The sequence below is a fragment of the Kalmanozyma brasiliensis genome (genome assembly GCF_000497045.1).
Source record: "Kalmanozyma brasiliensis GHG001 unplaced genomic scaffold PSEUBRA_SCAF3, whole genome shotgun sequence".
Taxonomy (NCBI): domain Eukaryota; kingdom Fungi; phylum Basidiomycota; class Ustilaginomycetes; order Ustilaginales; genus Kalmanozyma; species Kalmanozyma brasiliensis.
Window position 1 is genome coordinate 1993330 of NW_015961970.1, and position 22263 is coordinate 2015592.

At 58.4% G+C, this 22263-nt stretch overlaps 6 protein-coding genes across 6 annotated transcripts; 3 read left to right on the forward strand and 3 right to left on the reverse strand.

The window, feature by feature from the left end:
- Nucleotides 1–497: 497 nt before the first annotated feature.
- On the forward strand, nucleotides 498–2420 carry PSEUBRA_004597 (uncharacterized protein; the record flags this gene model as incomplete). The annotated part of the gene is made up of 1 exon (XM_016438141.2): nucleotides 498–2420. The coding sequence occupies one exon, from the start codon at nucleotides 498–500 to the stop codon at nucleotides 2418–2420; it is 1923 nt and encodes a 640-aa protein (XP_016291671.2).
- Nucleotides 2421–3157: 737 nt separating this feature from the next.
- Nucleotides 3158–4912, reverse strand: PSEUBRA_004598 (Zn(2)-C6 fungal-type DNA-binding domain protein; the record flags this gene model as incomplete). The annotated part of the gene is made up of 1 exon (XM_016438148.2): nucleotides 3158–4912. The coding sequence occupies one exon, from the start codon at nucleotides 4910–4912 to the stop codon at nucleotides 3158–3160; it is 1755 nt and encodes a 584-aa protein (XP_016291672.2).
- A 5191-nt stretch (nucleotides 4913–10103) lies between these two features.
- Nucleotides 10104–15728, reverse strand: PSEUBRA_004599 (Helicase, C-terminal; the record flags this gene model as incomplete). The annotated part of the gene is made up of 1 exon (XM_016438151.1): nucleotides 10104–15728. The coding sequence occupies one exon, from the start codon at nucleotides 15726–15728 to the stop codon at nucleotides 10104–10106; it is 5625 nt and encodes a 1874-aa protein (XP_016291673.1).
- A 2798-nt stretch (nucleotides 15729–18526) lies between these two features.
- PSEUBRA_004600 (uncharacterized protein) lies at nucleotides 18527–19252 on the forward strand (the record flags this gene model as incomplete). The annotated part of the gene is made up of 1 exon (XM_059465335.1): nucleotides 18527–19252. The coding sequence occupies one exon, from the start codon at nucleotides 18527–18529 to the stop codon at nucleotides 19250–19252; it is 726 nt and encodes a 241-aa protein (XP_059321531.1).
- Nucleotides 19253–19554: 302 nt separating this feature from the next.
- PSEUBRA_004601 (DNA repair protein, Swi5) lies at nucleotides 19555–20152 on the forward strand (the record flags this gene model as incomplete). The annotated part of the gene is made up of 3 exons (XM_016438130.1): nucleotides 19555–19796; nucleotides 19861–20002; nucleotides 20075–20152. The coding sequence occupies 3 exons, from the start codon at nucleotides 19555–19557 to the stop codon at nucleotides 20150–20152; spliced, it is 462 nt and encodes a 153-aa protein (XP_016291674.1).
- Nucleotides 20153–20391: 239 nt separating this feature from the next.
- Nucleotides 20392–21939, reverse strand: PSEUBRA_004602 (Peroxisome membrane anchor protein Pex14p, N-terminal; the record flags this gene model as incomplete). Its single annotated transcript, XM_016438143.1, has 1 exon — nucleotides 20392–21939. The coding sequence occupies one exon, from the start codon at nucleotides 21937–21939 to the stop codon at nucleotides 20392–20394; it is 1548 nt and encodes a 515-aa protein (XP_016291675.1).
- Between the last annotated feature and the right edge of the window lie 324 nt (nucleotides 21940–22263).

Below are 22263 nucleotides of genomic sequence, written 5' to 3' on the forward strand. Positions count from 1 at the left end.
CGATACCTTGCTTAACTTCGCAGATCGGACGGGATGCGGTGCTTTCAAGGTTCTATGGCCGCAGATATCCATCTACATCTCTTCTCCCTACATATACCTTACATTCAATCGTGTGAGTGCTATTTCGAGGCTCAAACGTGCTAGCCGAGACAGAGCTTTGTGCGACGTCAGCTGAGATTTTGCAGATCCTTTCGGCACTCTTCGGCATGCCTTCTATCGCCGCCTGAAAGCTCTATTTGGCTGACCGTCGCGTTGGATCAGCCCACTTTTTGCGTAATACTCGTGCTCCACTTCCCATAGAAAAGGCCGGTTTGTGCACAGAAACATTCCGCGGCAATGCACTTTGCAAGATCGTCCTCCCGGCGGTGATTGGAGATGTCGGTGACGGGCTCGAGCTCCGTCCATCACCACCACCATCTGACGATACCCTACACGATGCCATAGACATCCATCACCCAACGATAGACCGCTACTTCTGACATACACGCTCTCAGATCATGCCGTCAATATGGCCCTTCGCCGGGCTATCCACCTCCGCCGCCGAAGCTTCAACCTCTAGCTCCTCTTCCTCCTCTTCCGACACCCGCGCACCACCAATACCACCGCTAATCATCGTCGAAGGGTTCCTCTCCGCCGCTCAATCCGTCGTATGGGGTAACGAGTTCCGTCTCTACCTCGGCGTAGGCCACCAACAACTGATCGACCATACTTCCCCCAACCCTTCACCCGCCTCGCGTCGTTCTTCCATCGGTTCATCCCGCTCTGTCGTCTTTGCGCCCATCGGCCCCGTGAGCAGTCTGCACGATCGAGCGTGCGAACTCTTCTACGCCCTTCGAGGCGGCACGGTCGATTACGGTGCTGAGCACGCGCGCGAACACGGTCATGCGCGGTTCGGTCGTCATTATGATCGACCACTCTGCCCAAGTTGGGGAACCACACCGGCGCATTTCTTAGGTCACAGCTTGGGTGGACCAACGATCCTCAAGTTGCAACAGCTGTTGCGAGAAGGGTTCTTCGATCACGCCCTGTCCTACCACACCCACGGAGAAGGAAAGGAGGGAGAAGAAGGCCAAGGATGGACACCCGAAGACCTGATTCTGAGCATCACCTCCGTCTCCTCCCCTTTCCGGGGCACGCCTCTCGTCTACAGTCTCGGCAGCGAACCGTTGCCCTATCCAAAAGTACGGATGTTCAGCTTTGGCGATTTGTTGAGCAAACTCGTGCATGTAGCGGCGTACATCGATGTGCCGGGGTTCGATGCGCATGCTGATGCGTGGCATTTCTCTGCTCGGCGGCGCAAGGCTGTTCGAACGCAGGTAGCTGGCCACACCACCGCAATTTCCCATGGCGACACCAAGCAGGGTGCTGGCAGGCAGGAGCACGAGCAGGACGAAAAGTCAGCAGGGGTCGGGGAGCTGCTGCGTCAGTTATGGCGGTCGGACTGGGCAGGTGGTCGAGACTGTGCTCCGTGGGAATGCACCTTTGCCCAACGCGAACTTGATTCCCCCGAGACCTGGTCACTCTCTTCGAACCCTCGATCACGCCGCGGTAAAACATGGTATCGCTCCTATTCAGGCGGGATGACCCTTCCCGATGCGCAGGGTCATCATCGACCCGAGAGCTTCTGGTCCTTGTCGCCTTTGACGTACACCAGTTGGCTCATTGGTCGCTTCGACTATACGAAGTTGGACCCCAGACCGGGTTTTCTGAAGGGCAAAGTGCGGGAGGAGTGGTGGAAGAACGATGGAGTTGTGCCGTTGGCGAGCCAGTGGCATCCCTTCGAATGCGCGGAAGAGACGTGTAAGCATTTTAGCGGGATGCCGGCGAGTTTGCCTGCGGGCAAGAGGCGTAGGAGGATGGAATCGACGGATTCCAAGTCAAGACCATCACTGTCCCCGGTGATCTCTTCACGCTCGTCCACGTCGGAGTGCGAGACGCTGGTCGATGTGGACGGCGCGCTCCCACCCTCGGGTACAAGGGTTGAGAAGACACTGCTCAAAGATGCTTCCGTCGATGCAACCGACGGTCTGCCGCTACCAGCAACCTCCAACATCTCGACGAACCGCAACATGCTCTCCACCGCGCGATCCGCAGCCAAGATCGCCTATCTCACCTCTCTCCGCGCGTTCCACCCTGATCACCAGCCGCTGACCACGCCTTCCGAGGAAGAGCTCTCCTCCTTCCTCCCCCCCTCCCCTCCGTCCCCGAAAGGAGACGAGGAGCTGTGGAATCCGCGCGACAACAAGTGGTACACGTTCGAAATCGACAATCTCGACCACACGAGTCTGTGTCCCTTTTGGACGGGCAGCGAGGTGCAGAAGCAGTTTTGGACCGGGATTGGGTTCTTCCTCGCTAGTGTGGATAGGTTGAGCGGATACCCGGTCGAGATGCGACTAGACGAACCCGCGACAGGCATGTGAAGGGGAGAAGGAGGAGTGATGCACAGTATACCTTGCTAGATTCGCAAAATAGATGCTAGATCTCCAACGGTGTGTTGCGTGCGTGTGCCATCTGGGAGCCGTGTAATGCGTTTCTGTGACGTAAGGAGGAACGTGGGAGGACATCGTTGACCAGGTGTCATCGGAGCTGTGATGAGAGGGTGCTAATGACGAAGTGGATGGCGAAAAAGCGTGCATAGACTGGCCACAAACGCTGATGCTGTGCAACATGCGATGCGAGTCGATGCCATCATCTAGGGTGCGCAGCCATGGAGCGTTGTCATTTTGGCCTGAACCGCGACCGCAGCGCCAGGGTGCGAAGGCTCGAGACGACTGCGGTTTGGAACGCGCCAAGGTGCGATGCGAGTCGACAAGTGGGCTTGGCAGATCGCACCTGCTGCCCCATGGCAAGAACACGAGACTGCCCCCAGTCTGGCCAAGAACCCCGCGTTCTGTGTCGAGCCGTCAGCGGCGACTCGGACCGGACAAGGTCGCAGGACGCCGCCGAGTCCAGTGGCTTCACTGCCGAAGCATATCGTGCGCGCCGCTCTTGACCCGACGCTAGCAAGCAAGCAACTCCGCCACACGCACACATCAACACCAAGAGCATGTGTGAAATCTGAGCAGGAATCCATTTCGTATCTAAACACCGTTACATCTAACAAGGGGAAAGGGGGTCGTATACATATATCATCGGGTCATCTAAGGGCATCGCAAAGTTAGGCAAGACCAAGCGAGCCAGCGGGGGCGGGGGGAGCGCCGACCTCCCTCTCGTTCTTGACCATGTTGGGGCTGAGATCCATCCTGGGGGTTTGGAACCTTCGCTCGTCAGCCAGTGCCTGGACGGCCATGTAGGGGCTTCGCTGGGCCATCTGTGGACCCTGTTGGGAGGGGACTTTGACGTTGATGGGTGCGAGGTTGTTGTAGTAACCCGCACCCTGTTGTTGGGGCTGTTCGTAGCCGGAGCGACCACGAGTGGGGGCTTTAGGCATCTTGAGTGGGAAGGGACGGGCGTCTTGTTGGGTCAAAAACGTCCCGCTTGCCGTGGGCACGGTGGGTTGGGGAGGGGTGAAGCCGATTCGGTTTCCATTGGGCGAGAGGAGCGGCTGGTCACCGGGTCCGTTGAGGGGTGTACGGGGTGACATGGTGGACGAACTCGCACCCGCGGACGAGAGCGTCGCCAGAGAGCTATCCGAGTGCAGTCGGTGGTGGGCGATCGACGTCGGCGCCGACGAGGCCGAGAGGAAGCTCGCGTTCGACGTCGAAGAGTGCAGCGGCGGGCTGATGAGGGACGACGTAGAGCCGTTGTTGCTCAGCCCACCGACACGACCGTTGGAGTAGACACCGCCGAGGTAGCTTCCGTTCGACTGCATACTGGGCAGCTGCGAGTTGGACGACTGCGGCGTGCCCGAAGGGAATCGACCGACGGGGCTCAGCATCGACCCGGGTTGCGCGACGGGAGCGGAGGAGCTGCGATCGTACGCGTGGTGAGCCGCATCCCCTTCGTAGCCGTAGTACGAGGGCTGGTTGCCCATCTGGCCGTAGCGAGCGCGCAGTCCCTCGCGGTCGTCCATGTTGGGACTGGTGGCGCTGGGCTGCCAGCCGTTGCCGGGCATTTGGAGCGACATGGGCGGACGCGGTTGCAGGACCTGCGTGCCGAAGGCCGGGCTGGAGAAGCTGGACTCTCCACCGGGCGTGCTGCCGAGCATGCCGTCGCTGCGGCTCGATGGAGAGATGTGACCGTCGCGTCCGTACGACGACATGGGACCGGAGACCGAAAGAGATGGGTTGGTGGGCTGCGAGCCCGTGGTAGCCCTGCGCTTGTAAGGACCACGCTTGATGCCACGACGCCTCTCCTTGCGGGCACTGTCCTGGCACGTGTCGACCAGACCGTACTTGACGCAACGACCGCAGGGTCGCCCCTCGTCGCACTTCTTGCAGGCCTTCTGGCAGTTGATGCAGGCGTTCTTGACCTGCTTGCGCTTGGGTCGGAGGCCACCGCCGCCCTGAAGGGCAGCGTAGCCGTGCTGGTGGGCCATAAGGTCCGGGTGGTGACCTTGGAATTGGCCGTTGGCCATCATGTCCGGGTGGTTCATCTGGTGAGCGGCGTAGAGCTGACCATTGGGGTCCATCTGGGGCGAGGAAGTGTGGTGCGAGTAGTAGCCAGCGTGCTGCTGCTGCTGTTGCTGTTGCTGATGCTGCTGGGAAGCGACATCGTTAGGGTGCTGCTGAGCAGGGTGACCGTAGAAGCCCTGGTTGGGGTAGCCAAAGTTGGAGGCGCCGTACTGGTTCATCTGCTGCTGCTGTTGCTGCTGCTGTTGTTGTTGTTGTTGCTGCTGCTGTTGGTGACCAGCGTAGGAAGGCGGTGGGACGGGGGAAGACGAGTCCTGGCCTTGGTTGAGGTGATGCGGGTGCATGGGAGGAGCCATGCCGTACGACATGGTGTGAGTAGGAGCGCCTGGGCGACCAGACATCTGATGGTAGGTGGGCTGAGTTGACGAGCTGGCTCGGCTATGAGGGCGACGAGGATCTGCAGCGAGAGAGATGCAGAAGACAGAGTAGATTTACGCGTCGCAAGCCAGTCGGTGCTAGTGAAAGCTTTGATGGATGTAGGATGCGATGGTTTCGGATGATGGTGGTGACGACAAAGGATGGTGACGAGGATGGGAGGATGGTGTTTAGGGACGGGCGGAGAAGCGGGAGTCGGTCAGAGTGGAGAGAGAGCGGAGTGGACAAAGGTAATAAGGGATGGGGTGGGATCTATAAGGGCAGAGTGAACGGAGTTCGAGTTGCAAGAAAGGGAGCAAAGGGCAGATTACGAGAGAGCGAAGAGGGAAAGATGCAAACGAGGAACGAGGAACAAGCAGAAGAGGAGCAGCGGAGAACCAAACCAAGGACGAGGACGAGTCGAAGACCCAGGTTGAGTAGGTCGGCACGAGTTTTGGCAGGAGCGGAGACGGAACTTTGACATAGGCAGACCAGGGAGGGCAGCAGCCAGAAATCGAGAGAGTGGAAGGGCATCAACAATGGAGAGGGCAGCTGTGGTCTGGATGGTCCAAAGGGAGAAGGGAGCGGGGAACGATGCTCGAGAGCGAGAGCGAGAGAGGGCAAGCGCAGTGGATCAGCGAGATGCGCACGAGGGCGGGCAAGGAACAAAGACCCAACACCGAAGACAATGATCAGAAGCGACAACAGCAGCACCAGAAAGGACACCTCCAGCAGTACAGCGCAATCACGAGTGATACGGACAAGCTGCATCCAAGGGAAACTCTTGAAGAGAACAAAGAGAGAGAGCGCAGCAGCTGCAATTATGCAGCAGTTCGAACGCGAACGCGGGCAGCAGAAGTAGGCGCAAAGCGTGGCATCGTATTCCCACCAGCAGCCAAGCAGCACGGGCAAGCAAGCAACAAGATGCGGAGAGCCGGACTCCTCCTGTTGCTCTTGCAGCCACGAGTTCACATCCACCACGGACGGGCAACAGACTCTTCTGTCTCCACCGAGCGGGACCGCTTCGAACAAAAACAAGGGTGCACCTCGGCAGTGTCAACTTTTCCAAATTGAGTTTTCGAATTGATTCATCCTGTCTCGCAGGCCAGATCAGGAACATGACCGGTGTACTCACTGGCCCTCAGGCACTCGAAACAACGCGCTGAAAAAGGCAGGATCCGCGCTCTGCTCGCTCTCAGATTGGGAGCGCGTTTGTGAGCGTTTGTGACTGCGCAGCAGTGACTCTTGTGCAGTCGGCGTATTGGAGAAGCACTCTCGAAGCATGGCGAGACGATGACCAAATTGAGACGGGCGCATCCGGAGGCAGAGACAACGAACCGAATCGCGACGACGAGCAGCGACTCTCAAAGCAGAGTAGAAACAGGAGACTGACTCGAGCATTTGGGGTGCGCGAGCAGTCTACTTACAGCACCAAAAGAGGGGTGGGAATGAGACAGCGACTCTGCCACATGGCGATTTTGAGAAGAGGAGGCACTGGTCGAGCCTTTGCGAATATTCACATACAAGCCTGTCCGCTGCGAGGATGTGCAGTAGCCGGGTCTCAATGCAGACAATAGACCAACCATAGAAGGGCGGAGGCTCAGTACCGTTGGTGAGAACGATGCAAGCGAGGCGACTAGCGCAGGCGAGGTGAGTCGAAGCCAGCAAAGAAAAGCTTCGAGAAAAAAAAGGAGCTAAACAAATTAGGCCCTTGAGAGTGGTGACCCGCATTCACCTCAAACGATCCAGGAACCGTCCACTCTCTCGCTGTTGATGAGGCCTCGGTGTAAAGATGATTCTGTATTGATCTAACTATTCCCGGCGTTGTAGCGCAAAGCTTTTAAACGAAAGGCGAATGAGACGAGGCCGATCCGTCCAAGACGCCCACAGGAGCCCATGTGACGGGGCGCGATGGGTCTCATGTACCAGGCTGTATGACGCTAAGACGGGAAGACGATGGTTGCTCAATCGATTTCGTGGCTCAATTGTGCGAGAGATGGTGTGGTCTTGAAAGGGTTCGAAACCGCAACGTAAAAGGCTGGACCAAATTGATACAGTACAAAGCGACTCGTGGCGTGATATTTTTTCTCATGCAAACTCCTTTTTAGGCTCTTTGTTTTTCTGAATGTGGCTTGCGGAGCCTGGCCCTTTCCCTTCGCAGGCGAGATCAACAACACACAGCGCAAAAAAGCAGGGTTCAAGAGACGCGGGAGTGGAAATTCGTCCTCGTGCATATCAGGCATCAGATCAGTGTGACTAAATGAGTTGAGCTGTCAAATCATTTCGAAAAAGCGGGCGGGCCAGGTCCCAAACCTCGAATCCCGAGGCGCGGCCGGCGAACCAAACGCTGGCCCGCATTGTTGCGGTCTGCCTCACCTCGCCTCGCCTCGCCTGCCGTTGGTTGAGTGAGGCTTGTGATGGTGGCATGATACCATGGTATCTGCTCTCCAGCTCTCAACTCCGTCGAGACAATGATAGCTAGCACGCGAGACTATCAAGGGCCGAGCTCGAACGGAGTCGTGTACCGAGCCAGCGGCAGACAAAGTGTACCGTCCAGAGGAGGCCTTTCGAGCTCGACAAGAGGTGGCTCAGAGGAGTGATCCACCGCTGTTCGTATCGAGGACAACTCATCGACGTATTGAGCCTTCCAGGCCACTGCCAGTCTGTAGCTGTTCACGGCCAACGAGAAACCCGACATGTTTGCTACGACTGTCGTACCGCGCGAGTCTGTCAGAGAGTAAGGCTGTTGTGAGTGTCGAGGGAGGACCCAGGATTTACAACGCGCAATGCACCGAAAGTGGTGCGAATGCGACCCAAGGTGAGGGCAGAAAGGGAGAGAAGAACCAAGATCGCTTCATCTGCCCGCTCGTCCGCGTCGAGCCCCTTGGTCGATCGAGGAGCGTGATCGTGGTGCCGCTTCCCTTTGAGTTGACCCGATCAACTTCGACGTACAACAACACTTTCTGCCTGGATTTGGGCGAGACGCTGGTGTGAAATCCGTCGGCCTTGCTCACGCTTCTTAAGGTCCTCGATCGATCACCGCGTGATTTGGCTGTTACTCCCGCGGCGCCATTCATCACGGCAGACGCGTGAGATCATTCCTCTCTGAGTACGTTGATCCTTGTACCGAGAACACCGAGTCGAACGAGTGTTTTCCGGGACCGTCTTACCACACGGCGGACTTTGAAGGGCAAATGGCCTGAAGCGGATGGAAGGATTGCCAACGTGGCCAAATTTAGCAGCAGCAGACGCTGTATGCGGTGCTCGAACTAGGTTGTGTGGGGTTCCAGTGAGTGAAGATCCCCCATCCGCCTGCTTCCCGCTTCGGTTGGGCAAGAGACACATGGGAACAGAGTGCGACTCCGCAACCTCGCTTCGGTATCTAGGGTTCCAGCGAGTCTTTGCCATGTGCGGCAACTCCGATTGGGGGGTTTTTGCCTTTTCGCGGCGTGCCTGCGTCGAGTTGTCTGAGCCAAAGAGACGCATCTGTCGCATGCCATCATCTAGCTGCTTCTCACCGAGGTTCAAAAGAAAACAGAGGTGAAGGGAGCTGTCTCGGTCTGCAGCGATCGTGAAGGGACATAGGGCCAGACCCGGGAGAAAGAGACAAGGCAAGACCGGGCGCGATTCATCGGCGTTATGGCAGGCCGAGCAGTGAAAGGTCGTTTGCATCATCCACCCATTTGTACGCAAAGTCGAACATGACAGCATCAATAGGCTGCGACGATAGGACGGCGGGCTCAGCGATGACAGTTGAGACAGCGGGAGAGTCGGTTCATCCGTGATTCCGCATCAGTGCCATTCGCACTCAGAAGAAACAGATCGCATCCACCGACAACATCCCGTTTGCGACAGAGGACTGCGCTGCGAAAGATAGCATCCCAATCGATGTGACGGATGAAAGGGGAAAGGGAAGCGGAGGCGGACGGTCCGCTACGCTGCTTTGTTCTGTCCTGTCCTTCCGTCGGTCACGATCCACGTCTGCATGCATGGATCGAAATTGGGGCCAAGGTCTGTGTGAAAATTGGACTGGAGAGACCTGGATATGCCTCTCGTGTCCCTCCGGCTCTGCCTCTGTATGCGGACGCCACCATCTGCGTTGTATCGGTGCGAGACCGACCAGAGTGCTATTCACAGCGGGTTTTTCCGACCCGCTTGTCTGTCAGCACAGCCGCCCCAAGGGCAATCAATCACAACAACACGGCGCACCTTTTGGATTTCAAAGACAGGCGTGTTGACTCCGTCGCCAACCCAGCGATATGCCGCTCTCACTTTGGCCTGTCCAAACAGAAAGACAAGGCGCTTGCTCGGTGCGTGAGGCATGTTTGCATGAACCATGTCGTCTGACTTTCATCACGATGGCTTCGATTCCGATTTCGAGCTCCTTTTCCCTTGTCTTGTACCGTTCTCACTTTGTAACCCGTGCCAGTCGGCGGTGAGTTCAGCACGACAAGCTTCGAACCGTGTCTAAGCTACTTTGGTAGAACCTGTTGGTGAGACTCCCATCCTAGTGGATAAAGTGCGGGAGCCAGGATTGCATCCACGAGAGACATTCGTCGATCTTTCCCATACCACAGAAGGCGCAGCAGACACCTCTGCGCGCTCAGAAACACATCGGTCTCACCCGCTCTCAAAGTGCGACACGGTACCTGGCTGGCTCACTCGCTGGTTGCGGAGATGAATCTTTCCTCTTTCTCGGCTAGATGCGAAAAGCATCTGCCACGAGGCAGACCAGCACTCCGCTGTTTGCTTTGCTCGCCTCCAAAGACGGGATCTTCGTGCAGTTTGCGCGTCGGAGTCAGGCCTTTGACAGCTTTGCATCCCGTTGCGGTGGGCCAAGAAAGCGCTCCCACCTCCGTTCCGCTTTCATCCTTACAAGGCTGTGGGCTGCTGAAGAGGGGAGCGGATCTGCAGCTCGTTCCTGACATTTGGCGAACACCAACTCAGATGTCCCAGTTTGCTAAACCGCATTCAAATGGCGTTTGCTACTGTGAGGCTTCTTTTGCGGAAGCGCAATCGCAGCCAGGCATGAAGGACGCACCCAGCACATCTCGATGCCTGCCAACGAGTTGCAATCATGACATCCGCCACAAAGCTGGCCTCATCGAGTCTGATGATGAATGGGGGCTGTGGTCATGTCAATCGATGACAATAGAGTACACATGATAATGCTGGCCATCAGTTGAAATCCACACCGGCAAGCTCGTCGACCGTCTTCTTGCGGTGACTCTTGGACTTCCTCTTGGACCCTCCTGCTTTCGATGGCGAGGGGGAAGCCTCCACACCTCCCATCGACGCATCGCCGTCCAAGTCGAGCGGCGTGAATCGGTCCGAAGCTGCCTCGCTGACCCGGGCACGTTTCGACGGGCCGCTGCGTCTCTTGGCCTGAGGCTGCGGCGTCGTTTCTGCCGTGTCGGTATCGCCCTTGCTGGGCGGACGCGCGCCGAAAAAGTCGTCCTCGTCGTCCTCCAACGCCCAAGCCGATCCTGCGGGGGCTGGCGATTGCGCAGCAGCCGCAGCACGATCCTTGTTCAGTCGACGCTTGGCGTGCGAAGCGCGAGCCAGATCCGCTTTGTCCTGAGCCGTCTGAGCCTCCTCGGCCTGCTTCTTTCGCAGCATCGACTCGGCTAGCTCGTCGTCGTCCAGCAGCAGCGAGACAATCTCTTGCGGCTTGGCCATGCCTGTCTCGCTGTACGCCTTGGTGCCCACCACAATGTCTTGCACCTCCTTCTTGTTTCGCGCAAGTCGCACAATGCGCTCGTCGATCGTGCCCTTGGTGATCAGTCGATAGACCGTCACCTGCTTGGTCTGACCTAGACGATGCGCTCGGTCCATGGCCTGCGAGTCGTTCGAAGGGTTCCAATCGTGGTCGTAGAAGATGACCGTGTCGGCGGCCGTCAGGTTGATACCCAGACCACCCGCCCTCGTGGAGAGCAAGAAGATGAACAGCTCCGGCTTGGTCTGCCAGTCGGTCACCATGTCTCGTCGATCCGAAATCTTGGACGCACCGTCCAGGCGCAGGTACTTGTACTGTCGGTAGATCAAGTATTCCTCCATCAGATCGATCATCCTCGTCATCTGGAAGTAGATCAGAACACGATGTCCCTCCGCCTTGAGCTGCCTCAGCAGCGAGTCTAGCTTGGCCATCTTGCTCGAATCGACAATGAGCTTGTTCATCTGCGGCACCTGCATGCCGTTGTACGGCAGTTGATCGATCGACGACTCGCGCACGACACCCTGTGGCGGCACGTCTGGCAACTCGCGCTGCATCTCTTCGACGCGCTGGACCGATTCGCGACCTTCCGGCGAAAGACCGAAGAGGGTCGCCGAGATCTGCGGGTCACGAGTGAAGCGTTCCTGTGCTTGCATGAAGGGCCCGTCGTTGCTGTACAGCTTGATAGGAGGCGCGACGGCGGGTGCGACGACTGCCCTCGCTGAGTCCTTGGCCAGGTACGAGTGGCGGCGGTAGTCGGCTGCCACTTCCTCCAACGGCATCAGAAGCGAAGGTGCACGTCCCGAAGTGCTGGGTGTCGGTCGAAGCATCTTGGCGATAGGACGGATCGACGCGGCAGCGAAACTGTCATCGCTGGCAAAGTTCTCGATCGAGCGCCAGCGACGCTCTTCAGCCGCAGCCGCCAGGATGCGCTTGATGCCCGTGCTGTGGAAAGTCTTCTCGGCATCCGACGCGGTGACGCCGATCAAGGGCAAGGACGCGAAGGGCGACTGCTTGTGCTGCAGCGATTCGTGGATGTGAGGCGCGCGCCAGATGTTGAACAAGTGCTGCAGGTAGCCCGTGTCGAATCCTTTGCGGCTGCCGTGACCGGGAATGTCAAAGATGCCGCCCTCTCTCACCAGCAGCTTGGGCACCTGCAACTCAATAAGCGATGTGGTCGAGTCGGGGAGGTTGAGGAAGTCGCCCTCGCGCGCCAGTGAGCCCGATCGAGCAAAGTCGGCCAGAGCGAACGGCGCTCGGACATCGGCTCGCTCGAACAGTTCCGGGTGATTACAGACCTTGCGGAATTGCATGACGAGGTTCATGAGACTCTTGAGACCAGCTTCGTCGTTCGACGTCGCCCTGTCCATGAGCTCGGCGACCGAGATGTTGGCGCGAAGACCGCGGTACAGCATCTTTTGGCGAGCACTGAGATCGCAGAAGACGTCAATCTCAATCTTGTCGCCCAGCTCGTTCTGCACGTTCTTCTTGATGCGGCGAAGCATGAACGGCTTGAGAATCATGTGGAGGCGTCGGAGCTGGTGCTCGTTGAGCGTTCCTTTCTGCTCGGTGGCACTCTCGATGTCCTTGGAGAACCATTCGCTGAACTCGTCGTGCGAATCGAAAAGCGAAGGCATGATAAAGTGGAGCAGCGCCCACAGCTCCTGCATCGAGTTTTGCACGGGCGTACCGGTCAGAAGCAGGCGGTTCCGGCAGTTGAAGCCCAAGAGCGTCTTCCAGCGGATACTGCTCGACGACTTGATGGCCTGAGCCTCGTCGAGAATCATGTACTGCCACTTGACGCGCTGGAAGTACTTTTCGTCCGACACGACGAGCTGATAGCTGGTGACGAGGACGTGGAAGGGCGCATCGCGGTTGTACGAGATCTGCTTGCGGTTCCAGAACTTTCGCAGTACGGCACGATCCTTGACGTTGCCCCAGTACGGAAGCGCCTTGAGCGTGGGCACAAACTTGCTGATCTCTTGCTGCCAGTTGTGCAGCGTCGAAGCAGGCGCAATGACGAGGAAGGGACCCCAGATGTCGTGTACTTCAGCCAGGTAGGCCATGAGCGAGATGGACTGCACCGTCTTGCCGAGACCCATTTCGTCGGCGAGGATACCGTTGATGCCTTGCTCGTACAGGTTGGCGAGCCAGTTGAGACCTTTGAGCTGGTACTCTTTGAGCTGGCAGGTGAGCATCTTGGGCTGCTTGACATCCGTCTGACCCATCGAAGTCGGATTGTTGAAGTTCATGTCATCCGAGTCGAACGCCTTGCCCAGATCCTTCTCTTCGATCTGCTTGCCCGGACCTGCGTCCAGACCGTCGCGCATTCGCGCAGCAGCTTCGTTGCGCTTGCGCTCCTCGGCAGCAGCGACGTCGAAAGCTTGTGCCTTCTCTTTGGCGAGTCGCACCGCCTCCTGCGCGTTGCGAGCGGCGTGGGCACGAAGGTTGCTCTCGTCTTCGTCGTCAAAATCGATGTCGTCGAGTTCGGCAAGCCGGGCTTCGGCATCGGCGACCTCGCTGTGTGGGTTGATGGGAGGAACCGTGGCGTCGGACGGCTGTGCGTTGGGATCGATGATCTTGCTGCTGCCAGCTGTCTCTTCGGACTCTTCGGCTTCGGCCGTCTTGAGCTTGCTGCCGATGAAATGACTGTAGAGCTCGGTCTGCGAGATGAGGAAATTGAGCTTGCGTGCCTGGCGCTTGGCCTCGCGCATCTCCTCCTCCTTCTTGGCCTTCTCGAGGGCCTCCCTCTCCGCCTTCTTGCGCAGCTCGCGCTCTTCCTTCTCGTTCCTCTTCCAGAAGACGAGCACTTCGCGCATCACCTTGCGCGCGCGCAGCTGGACGTCTTTGACGGTCTTGTTGTTTCGCGCGGCACCTCGCTTGGCCTCTCGTTGAACGACGCTGGAGAGCCTGCGCCAGTACATGGTCTTGCTGGAAGCGCTCTGAAGCACAGTGCGGTACACCTTGGGCACGTCGCGCTTGGCAATGGTGGTCCAGATGCGTCGATGGGCATCCTCGAGCTGCTGAGCACGGCGAGCATCGATGGGCACTTTGCCAGCAGCGTCCAAGTCGAGAGCGAAGCTGGCGTCGTCTGGCGTCGGTGAAGCTTGACGAGATGCGAATGCGGAGTCGTCGCCGTCAAAGTGTCCGCCAAATTCGTCCATCTCTGAGCCTGGTGCGGGCGAAGAAGCAGCCCCATCGAGACGGCGCTTCTTGCTGCGAGGGTCTCCAAACCTGCCCTTGCTGCGCTTGAGCTTGATGATGGACTTGGAGCCGTTGGCACGGGCAGCCATGTCCGCTAGCGCAACGTCGTCACTGTCGTCGTCTTCGTCGTCGCTCAGCGTGCCGAGCAGCTCGAGATCGATCTCGTGATCACGCTGCAGACGAACGTGGTCTTGTCGACGCTCCATGTCTCTCTGCGAGGCTTCCTGCTGCTCTCGAAGGCGAACCTGTCGGATCACAGCAAAGTGACGGCCCTCATAGGCAAGTGCGAGACGTCGTTCAACCTCGACGTGCTTCTCATGCAGCGTGGCAGCAAAGGCGTCCTCGATGAGGCGCTGACGCTCGCTCATGTCGAACATGTAGTCGTCCAGCTCCGTCTGCCATACCGGGCGGTTTTCCTCGTTGGAGAGATCACTCTCCCAGCCATCCGGATCGCGATTCTTCTTTGCCGGCGGAGGAGGCGCGACGAAGCTGGCGTTGCTCTTGGATGCTGGCAGCGGATTGTTGCGGAGTTTGAGCTGCGTCTTGGCGGGAGCTGGTTTGGCTGTGGAGGAGCCGAGGTCTACCTTGCCGTTGCGGGCAGCTGGATCGTCCTGACCTGCAACACCCGCCGCTTGCGCCTGGGCCTGTTCAACGTCGTCCGTGAAGTCGCCCTTCGACGCCGATGCAGACGCAGCCATGTGCAGTGGAGCGGATGCAATCTCCTCGCGCTTGACACGAATCGATGACGCAGGAGCGGCAGTGTGATTGTTGCTTTCAGTAGTGCCCTCGTGGGGCTTGTGATGACCTGCGTCGATCCTGCGCTGCGAGAGCAGGCGCGCTTCTTCCTCATCAGCATCCGGCGAGAAATCGATCCTCCGAGCTGGGTCCTCGCGGCTGCGTGCACCGACTTGACCGGCGCGTGCGGCATTGTAAGCTTGCTTTCTGGCGGAGTCGAATGCGGCGCGAGGAGAAGCGTGACTTGTTCCTCCTGCTGCCGAAGAATGCCTCTCGTGCTCTGCGGTCGCGACAGACTTGGCTGGGCTGGAATGAACTGAAATCGCGCCGCCGTTGGCGGTCCTATCGTTGAGCATGTTGAAGATCGACATAGAAGGTCTCGGTGGGCTCTCGGGCTCGTGCATTGGCTCCGCATACCTGGTGGGTCCGCTCTGATAGTCGCGTGCGGGATGGTCTCCCCTGCGCTCGTATGCATTTACGACCGGTTGAGGCGACAGTGCCGGAGACCTTGGAGCGCCTCGACGGTACGAGGGCTGGATCTCACGAGAGTACTGCTCGTACTCGTCACGTCTGTAGACTGGCTCCTGAACGTGACGGGCGTCTGGCATGGGCCGGTGCTCCATTCGGGCACCGTATCGGTCGTATGCTGCGACAGGTGCAGGACGGCGGCTGTCGAGATCGTGGTGAGGCGCGGGGCGGTGAGAGTCCTGATATGCTTGGCGCGATTGGGATGCGTATTGCGCGGACCTGGCCTCCTCATAGGCAGCGCGGTCATCCAACTCTCTATAGGCGTCCCTGTGCACAGGCTGATGGCGGTATTCTGGGGCATATTCGACAGGTGCTTGCGCAGCGGGCGGTCGACGATGCTCATACTCGTCTTCGTATCGGTATGCAGGCTGAGGTGCACGACGGTAGTCCGGTGGTGGTAGAGGCGCAGCAGGTGCGCCGTAAGAGGGCCCCGTGGCATAGGCGGGATGAACACGTTCAGGCATGCGATGATCGTATGCTTCGTTCGGGTAGGCAGCCTCGTATGGACGAGCAGGGACCGAGCTCTTGATTCCCGTCTCGTAGCGGGCGTAGGGATCCGATGGATGTGCCGAGGGTCGGCCGCCGGCGTACCGGTAGGCGGAACCTCGATCTTCGCCGCTCATGGCGTAGGTGCTGGCGGTCTTGTCGGCGGATCTGAACGAAATGCTAGAGTGTGGGAAGAAAGAAGAATGCGATCCTTGGCCGAACCTGCGGAAGTGATAGGTCCGGCTGCTGGTGGCTGCCCGTCTTCCGAGTGAGGGAGCTGGTCGACCCGCGAGTGCTGCTTGCGTGGACGAGCAGGCTTCCGCGCCGTCAGAGCTCTGAGAACGGTCTCAGAGAAGGGTTGACAGATCGCTTGCTGCTTGACGCTGAGGCGGAGTGTCGAACGACCCAAATCGTCACCGTGGGCCTGTGACGAGTGGTGAAAGGCGAGTCACCGGCAATGGTTTTGAGGACCGTGGGATGGGGTGTACGGTCGATGGTGGTGATGGTGGTTGCAAAAGTTGAAGCGCAGCGCAGCGCGCAGCGAGATGAGTGAGCGCGATGCTGCCTCCCAATCAGCTGCGGTGCGGAATAATTGTGTGACGAGCTGGAGGAGCGAGAGCGTTCTTTTGGATGCGCATCGAGCGCCCGAATTGGTTGCTGTTGGTGCTGCGAGCAAAGTTGAACTGACTGAGCTTGGTTCGTGCTTCTAAATTACCAGCGTCGCAGCTGACCAGCCAGCCACTTCCGATATCTGCTTCAAGTCTCGTTGCTGCTGACTATCCGAGATTTGGGCCATCTCTCCTCTCTCACACCTTGACCTTCGGATGGCGAACCTGAAAATAAAAACGCGCGGTCCAATTCCAGCTCGGGCGCCAAAGCGATAGCAAGGGCGGCGTTTCTCGCCATTTCTCAGCACCACTGTGTACTTGCTCCGACTGCCTTCTGCTGTATCGAGACTTGTCCTCGCGTTCTTTGCTGACGTCTGCGTCCGAGAAGGAGCTAAATTGTTTCGCTTGGCCTGGCTTGGCTGTGACTGGCTGGTGAATGCGCGACCATCTCCGCAGCACCATCTCGGCTCAAGACCCTGTTGGCCGGTTACGTGGATTTGGACAATTTCTTCGCGCGACGGCTGCCTCGTTCGAGTCGAACGGCAGCGGCAGGGTCCGTGATCAGGAGTCGAAATGAGCGACTGACTGAAAGGCTGCACGCCTCCAGCCGGAACCCAGTCATCGCCGCTATCTCACGCCAAACCCCACTAGTGAGGTGCGTCCTTGGCTCGACAGCATCAAACCGAGAGAACGACACTTTGATCGTAGCGGACGCTTGTCTTGACAGCCTGTCACATCTCGGGTCGGCGCAATCTAGACGCCGGGGTTGATCGACACAGTCTGACGGGCAAGCTTTTCCATGACTGAAGAAATGCTGCTCCAAAAAGCCGGTCTGAAAAAAGGGGCTCAAAAATGACCGGATCGAATCGGTCCGTTACGAAGTCAGAGAAAGCCGATCGACTTCAAATCAAGATGTTAGGCCTATTTGCAGCGCACACCCGTCTTAGATTTTCTTTCGCCCGGCTCTATGATCACCGCTTTCACCGTCACCTATCCTCTCGCACACCGGCGAGGTGCACAGCATGTTCGCATCACAGAACTCGAAGGCGTGTCGGGACGGCGACCTTCCGATAGATGCACGCCACCGGCCATCGACATGCAAGGGGGCGGCGATCCATCCCAATATTGCCAGCCGTCGTCCTGCTTCACATCGCTCCAGGGTCGGCTGGGCCTTTCACGGCAGCAACGTGGAGCGCCAATCAACGACAGACCAAACTAGTGACGACGACCTCGGCGTGCTGTCGAGGCGACAGAAAGGAGCGCCTCGAAGACGAATCTCAGACGCTGAAGCGGGAGTGAGATTGCCTTGCTGCAGCTGAGCGGCCAACCATGCGAGGTGCATTCGGTCCAGACCATGGTCATTTGTGATGCTCAACCATGCCGACGATCTCGTCATAGCATGCAAGGGATTGACTTCATGTCGAGAGGGGGTGCCTGAGAATCCGCTCAAGGGCTGTGCGTGAATGACTAGCTGAGCGAGAAAGAGAGCAACACCTTCGCTAAATCAAGCAACGCCTTTTGACAGCCGAGGCCGAACATTAGACTCTCTCTACACGGGAACGTCATGTGTCACTTTCGAGGTGGAGAAAAAAGGGGCGAAACAACACTCACGGAACGCACGGTTCAGAATCAGCCCCTTTCAACCTGTTCCCTGCGGTTCGGAGGTTGCTGCTTGCCCTGCCTCCTTGCGCCCTCACAGACCCGAGTTGCCAGAAGAACGTTCTGCGGTCGCCCTTGTGCATTCGGCTCGCGGTGTCTCTGTGTTGGACTCCGGAAGGTGAAAGGTCTGGACTGATGCACGTCAAAGTGTCGGAGCACGCAAGTTGTCATCAGGCTGTGCTGTCATTGCACTTCGCACGGGCCTGGCCACCTTGCCCGCTGCGCCTTCCATGCCAGTTGAGGTGGATTGAAAAGGCGGAGATGCCGACATCTGCCTCAAAGGAGGTGTGTGACAAAGTCGGTCCTCGCTTGTGTTCGGCCACGCAAGCTCGAGCGCCTCGAACGTCACCGTGTTCATGAGTGAGGATGAGATTGAGGCAACCGCGCACGGAGCAGCATCCCTGACCTTCGCCGTTCTTCGAGGCCTTTTGCCCACTCGGACCATGCCTTAGCCTCTGGCCGAGTGCCCACCTTTCGATTGGCAGCGCAAGGGGGCTGCGAGGACTAAAGCCACCACTTTGCGCACGTTCCGACTAACGTAGGGGGCCTCGGCACGAGGTGCTCGAAGGTATATAGGTGAGCTATCCGTGCTCCTTTTCCCTACCCGCAAGATCACACCTCACTACAGCACCACAACACCACACTCACACAGTCACAGCTCATTCACAATGGAGGGATTCATTAACAAGGCCAAGGAGTTCGCCGGCTCGCAGCAGGGCAAGGACATGATCAACCAGTTTACTGGTGGAAACAAGAACCAGAACAACAACTCGTCTGGCTACGGCAACGACAACGACAACAGCTACGGCAACAACAACAACGACAGCTACGGCAGCAACAACCAGTCTTCGGGTGGCTACGGCAACTCGAACGATAACGACAGTTACGGTAGCTCCAATAACCAGTCCTCTGGCTTTGGATCGTCCAACAACGACGACAGCAGCTACGGCAACAACTCGTCGTCCGGCGGCTACGGTGGCGGAAACAACTCGTCCTCTGGCGGCGGTTTCGGCTCGTCCAACGACGACTCGTCGTACGGCAACTCTGGCAGCGGCGGCTACGGTTCGTCCGGCCGCAACAACAACGATGACGACAACTCGTACGGCGGCGGAAACAACAACTCGTCGTCGTTCGGCTCCAGCGGTGGTCGCGGCGGCAACAGCGGCGGCTACGGCAACGATGACAACGACTCTGGCTCGTACGGCTCCTCGGGTCGCCAGGGCCAGAGCGGCGGCTACGGCGGCAACAACGACAACGACGACTCGAGCTTCGGCAACTCCGGTGGCCGAGGCGGTCAGTCTGGCGGCTACGGAAACGACAACTCGGACTCCTACGGTGGCTCGGGCGGTAACAGCGGCGGTTACGGCAACAACAACACCAGTGACGACTACTAGATGTGCTAGCTTCGTTTCGCCCGTTCTATTACCTATTGGCTCCGTGTCGTGATCTGAAACTCAATGGATTCTCATCGAAGTAGCACTTGTATGTGTCGGCCTCGTGCCGAAGCGTGTGAGCGTATATGAGTCAGTCCGAATGGGATATCGGATGTGCCGTTGATGATGGTCTCGAGATGAGTGAAATGTCTCAGGCTACTTGACAGCTCCCCGGATATTCCGCATCTCCTCTTCCTCAACCCACCAATCTCCCGTTTGCATCATCTCTTCCTCCCACCACCACCCTCTCGTGCAGAAACAAGATGCGTCGGTCAGCATCGCCCTCCAAGACCAACCGGTCCGCTCCTCCCGCTCGCGCAGCTCCGTCCGACACATCGATCCTCAAGACGCCCTTCAAGCCGCTGAGCGGGCTCCCTTCCCGCCCACCGTCGCTGCGCCAGCCTACGCCAGCGGGACCGTCCACGGCGGTACTGCCTCGCGACGTGCGCACGCGCTCCATTGACGAGCTCCAACAGGACGTGGCCGAGATGCAACTCGTTCTTGAGTAAGCACCCTTCTTTCATCCTCCGGGTCATCGATCAGCACTACTGACACTTCGATTCGTGCAGCGAGAGACTCAACACGCACAACGCAGCAAGGAAGAAGGCAGGATTGAGGGAACAGACACCGCAACAGGTCGTCGACGAGTACATTGCGCTGCTGACCCAGTACAACCGCGTCAAGGACGCTGCCCAGGTCGTGTTCGACAAGGTGAGTCCCAGCCTCATGGAACGAAGAATCGGAGCTTATACTGACGTGTGAGTGGATGATGGGCGCGAACAGATTGCGGACATCGAACAGCTTCCTGCGAAGGATATACATTCGAGGTACGGCGTCGGCGAAGGGGGTGAGGCGGCCTGATTTGCCCAACGAGAACCACAAGCATGCTCGCCGCCCTCCCACTGCGGCTGTCCCACATTCACACCTCGATCTCGCTTCCTCTCTTGCATCCTTCCTAGCATTCGCATCGTCACGTTCGCAGGCTCATATCGCATTCGCATACTCAGTCAATCTCAACGCAATCATCCTCTCGCGCGCTTCCACAGTCGCAACTCGAACCAGATCTTGTTGCAAAGATATCTTCTTCATTCTGTGCCGTCCTAAACAATAGCCGACCCGACGCGCGCATCGACGCTCGCGCTGGCAGGCAGGGGTGGCGGTCTCGCCCCATACGAAGGGAAGTTCCTCCTACTCAACAACAGACCCTTCAAACTCCGGATCTCTGCCTTGACCTGACCCAGATCCCCCGATTTCGGGCTCTCCGCACCCGCTGCTCCTGCTCCGAACTTCAACCCTCCCGTGCCTGCATATGAGCTGGAAGTAGCCGCAAAGGCGTGCGTCGAAATATCGGCGTTGAGACTGACAAGTGTCTTTTTGAGCTCGCTGAGGCTCTGGGACTTGGTCGAGGAGGGAGGAGTGGATTGGGTGTGCTTGTGCTTCTTCTGATAAGCGCCGTAGGGGTCGAATTCGAGACCATCGTCGTCGGAGGCGGTACCAGCGTCGGATGGGTCGTCCTCCCACTCGTCGGAGCCCGAACCGGCGTCAGCCACGGTGGTCGCTCGGGAGGCGCGAGGAGTGGATGTGGTTGAGGAGGCTGTCGTGCTGGGTCGACCGGAGAGATCGGTTTTGAGAAGTTCGGCAAGACGATTCAGGCTGTCGCGGATCGGAGTCATGAGGTGGATTGGCTCCATCTTCGGCAGGCTCGGTTCGACCTCCTCGGTGCTTCCCGCATCAGAACCCTCGTGGGTCTCGGAGAGCAACGGCGTCTTTGCATCCACCACCACGTCCGTGCCTGGCATGACCACCTTTTCGCTCTTATCGTTCCCATGCTGTGTCGACTTGACCCCTTCCTTTTCGCCCACCTCGTCGTGGAAATGCACCTTCTTGAGCACGCCTTTGAGCGGTCCCGTCGTCGCTGCTGCTCCTGCCGCACCCTCTTCCGCGCCGCCAATCCGTGCGTGCTGGACGGGGACATACGTTGCGAGGCTGGCAACGTTGCTCCTCAGCTTGTCGAACAGCACAATGTGGTGCTTGAGCACGATGCTGCGTGCATCGAACATGGCGGTGATCTTGGGCAGGATGTAGGATCGATATGCGGATACGAGCAGAGCGGTGAGCCCGCCACCGAGCATCATCATGAAGCTGAGTGTTCGGAAGAACTGCAGCAGCACCTGATAACGTGTCAGTGGAGAGGCTGTTTGACCTGATGCGGACTGCTGGCCGAGGGGTGATTGTGCGGGATGCGAGGAAGGCGGGTCGTAGTACAACGCGAGCGGCGAGTTGGGGTACGACTTCGGTGGTGGCACTAAGGCGTCCGCGTTGATGGGATCGTCGAACTGACGTGCGGCGATCTCGAACGCGTCCATGTCGCCGGAGGAGGATGAAGAGCGAGCATGAAGACCTTCCACCGGAGACTTGGCATCTTGGAACGCTCGTGTGATCTCGTCCTCGGTCAGACCTTTGGATCGCAGGAACTCGCGCTTGTCGTCCTCGGAGGCGGATTCCGAGATGTTGGCCGAGGTGAGGAAGCGGGTGGCTTGCGCGAGGATGTTCGACCTGTCGTCGATTTGTTGCGTGGTTGAGGATGAGGATGCGGCTGGGGTGGTGGACGAGGATGCTTCGGCACCGTTGCTCTTGTCGTCCGCCATGATGAATAGCGTTGGTGCCGAGGCGCAAATGAGATTCGAGTGCTACCTGAGCCGACGCTGTCCGTCTCAATCAATCTACGACAAGTCGCGAAAGCCGAGGCAAGAGCGTGAAGGCTGTGATGGTCGGTGTTTGTGAGAGTGGAGTGAGAAAGGGTCGACCCCGCATCCTTGCTCGCTTTCGGGTAACGCAGCGCAAGCGGTTGAAAGACCGGTGAGCCGGCTGAGCCGTCTAAGCGGTAAATTCTCGCGCGAGAAAAAGCGACACTCCCCCCCTCTCACTCATTCGGCCTTGACCCTTCACCGCCGACAGTCAGGCAATGCCCG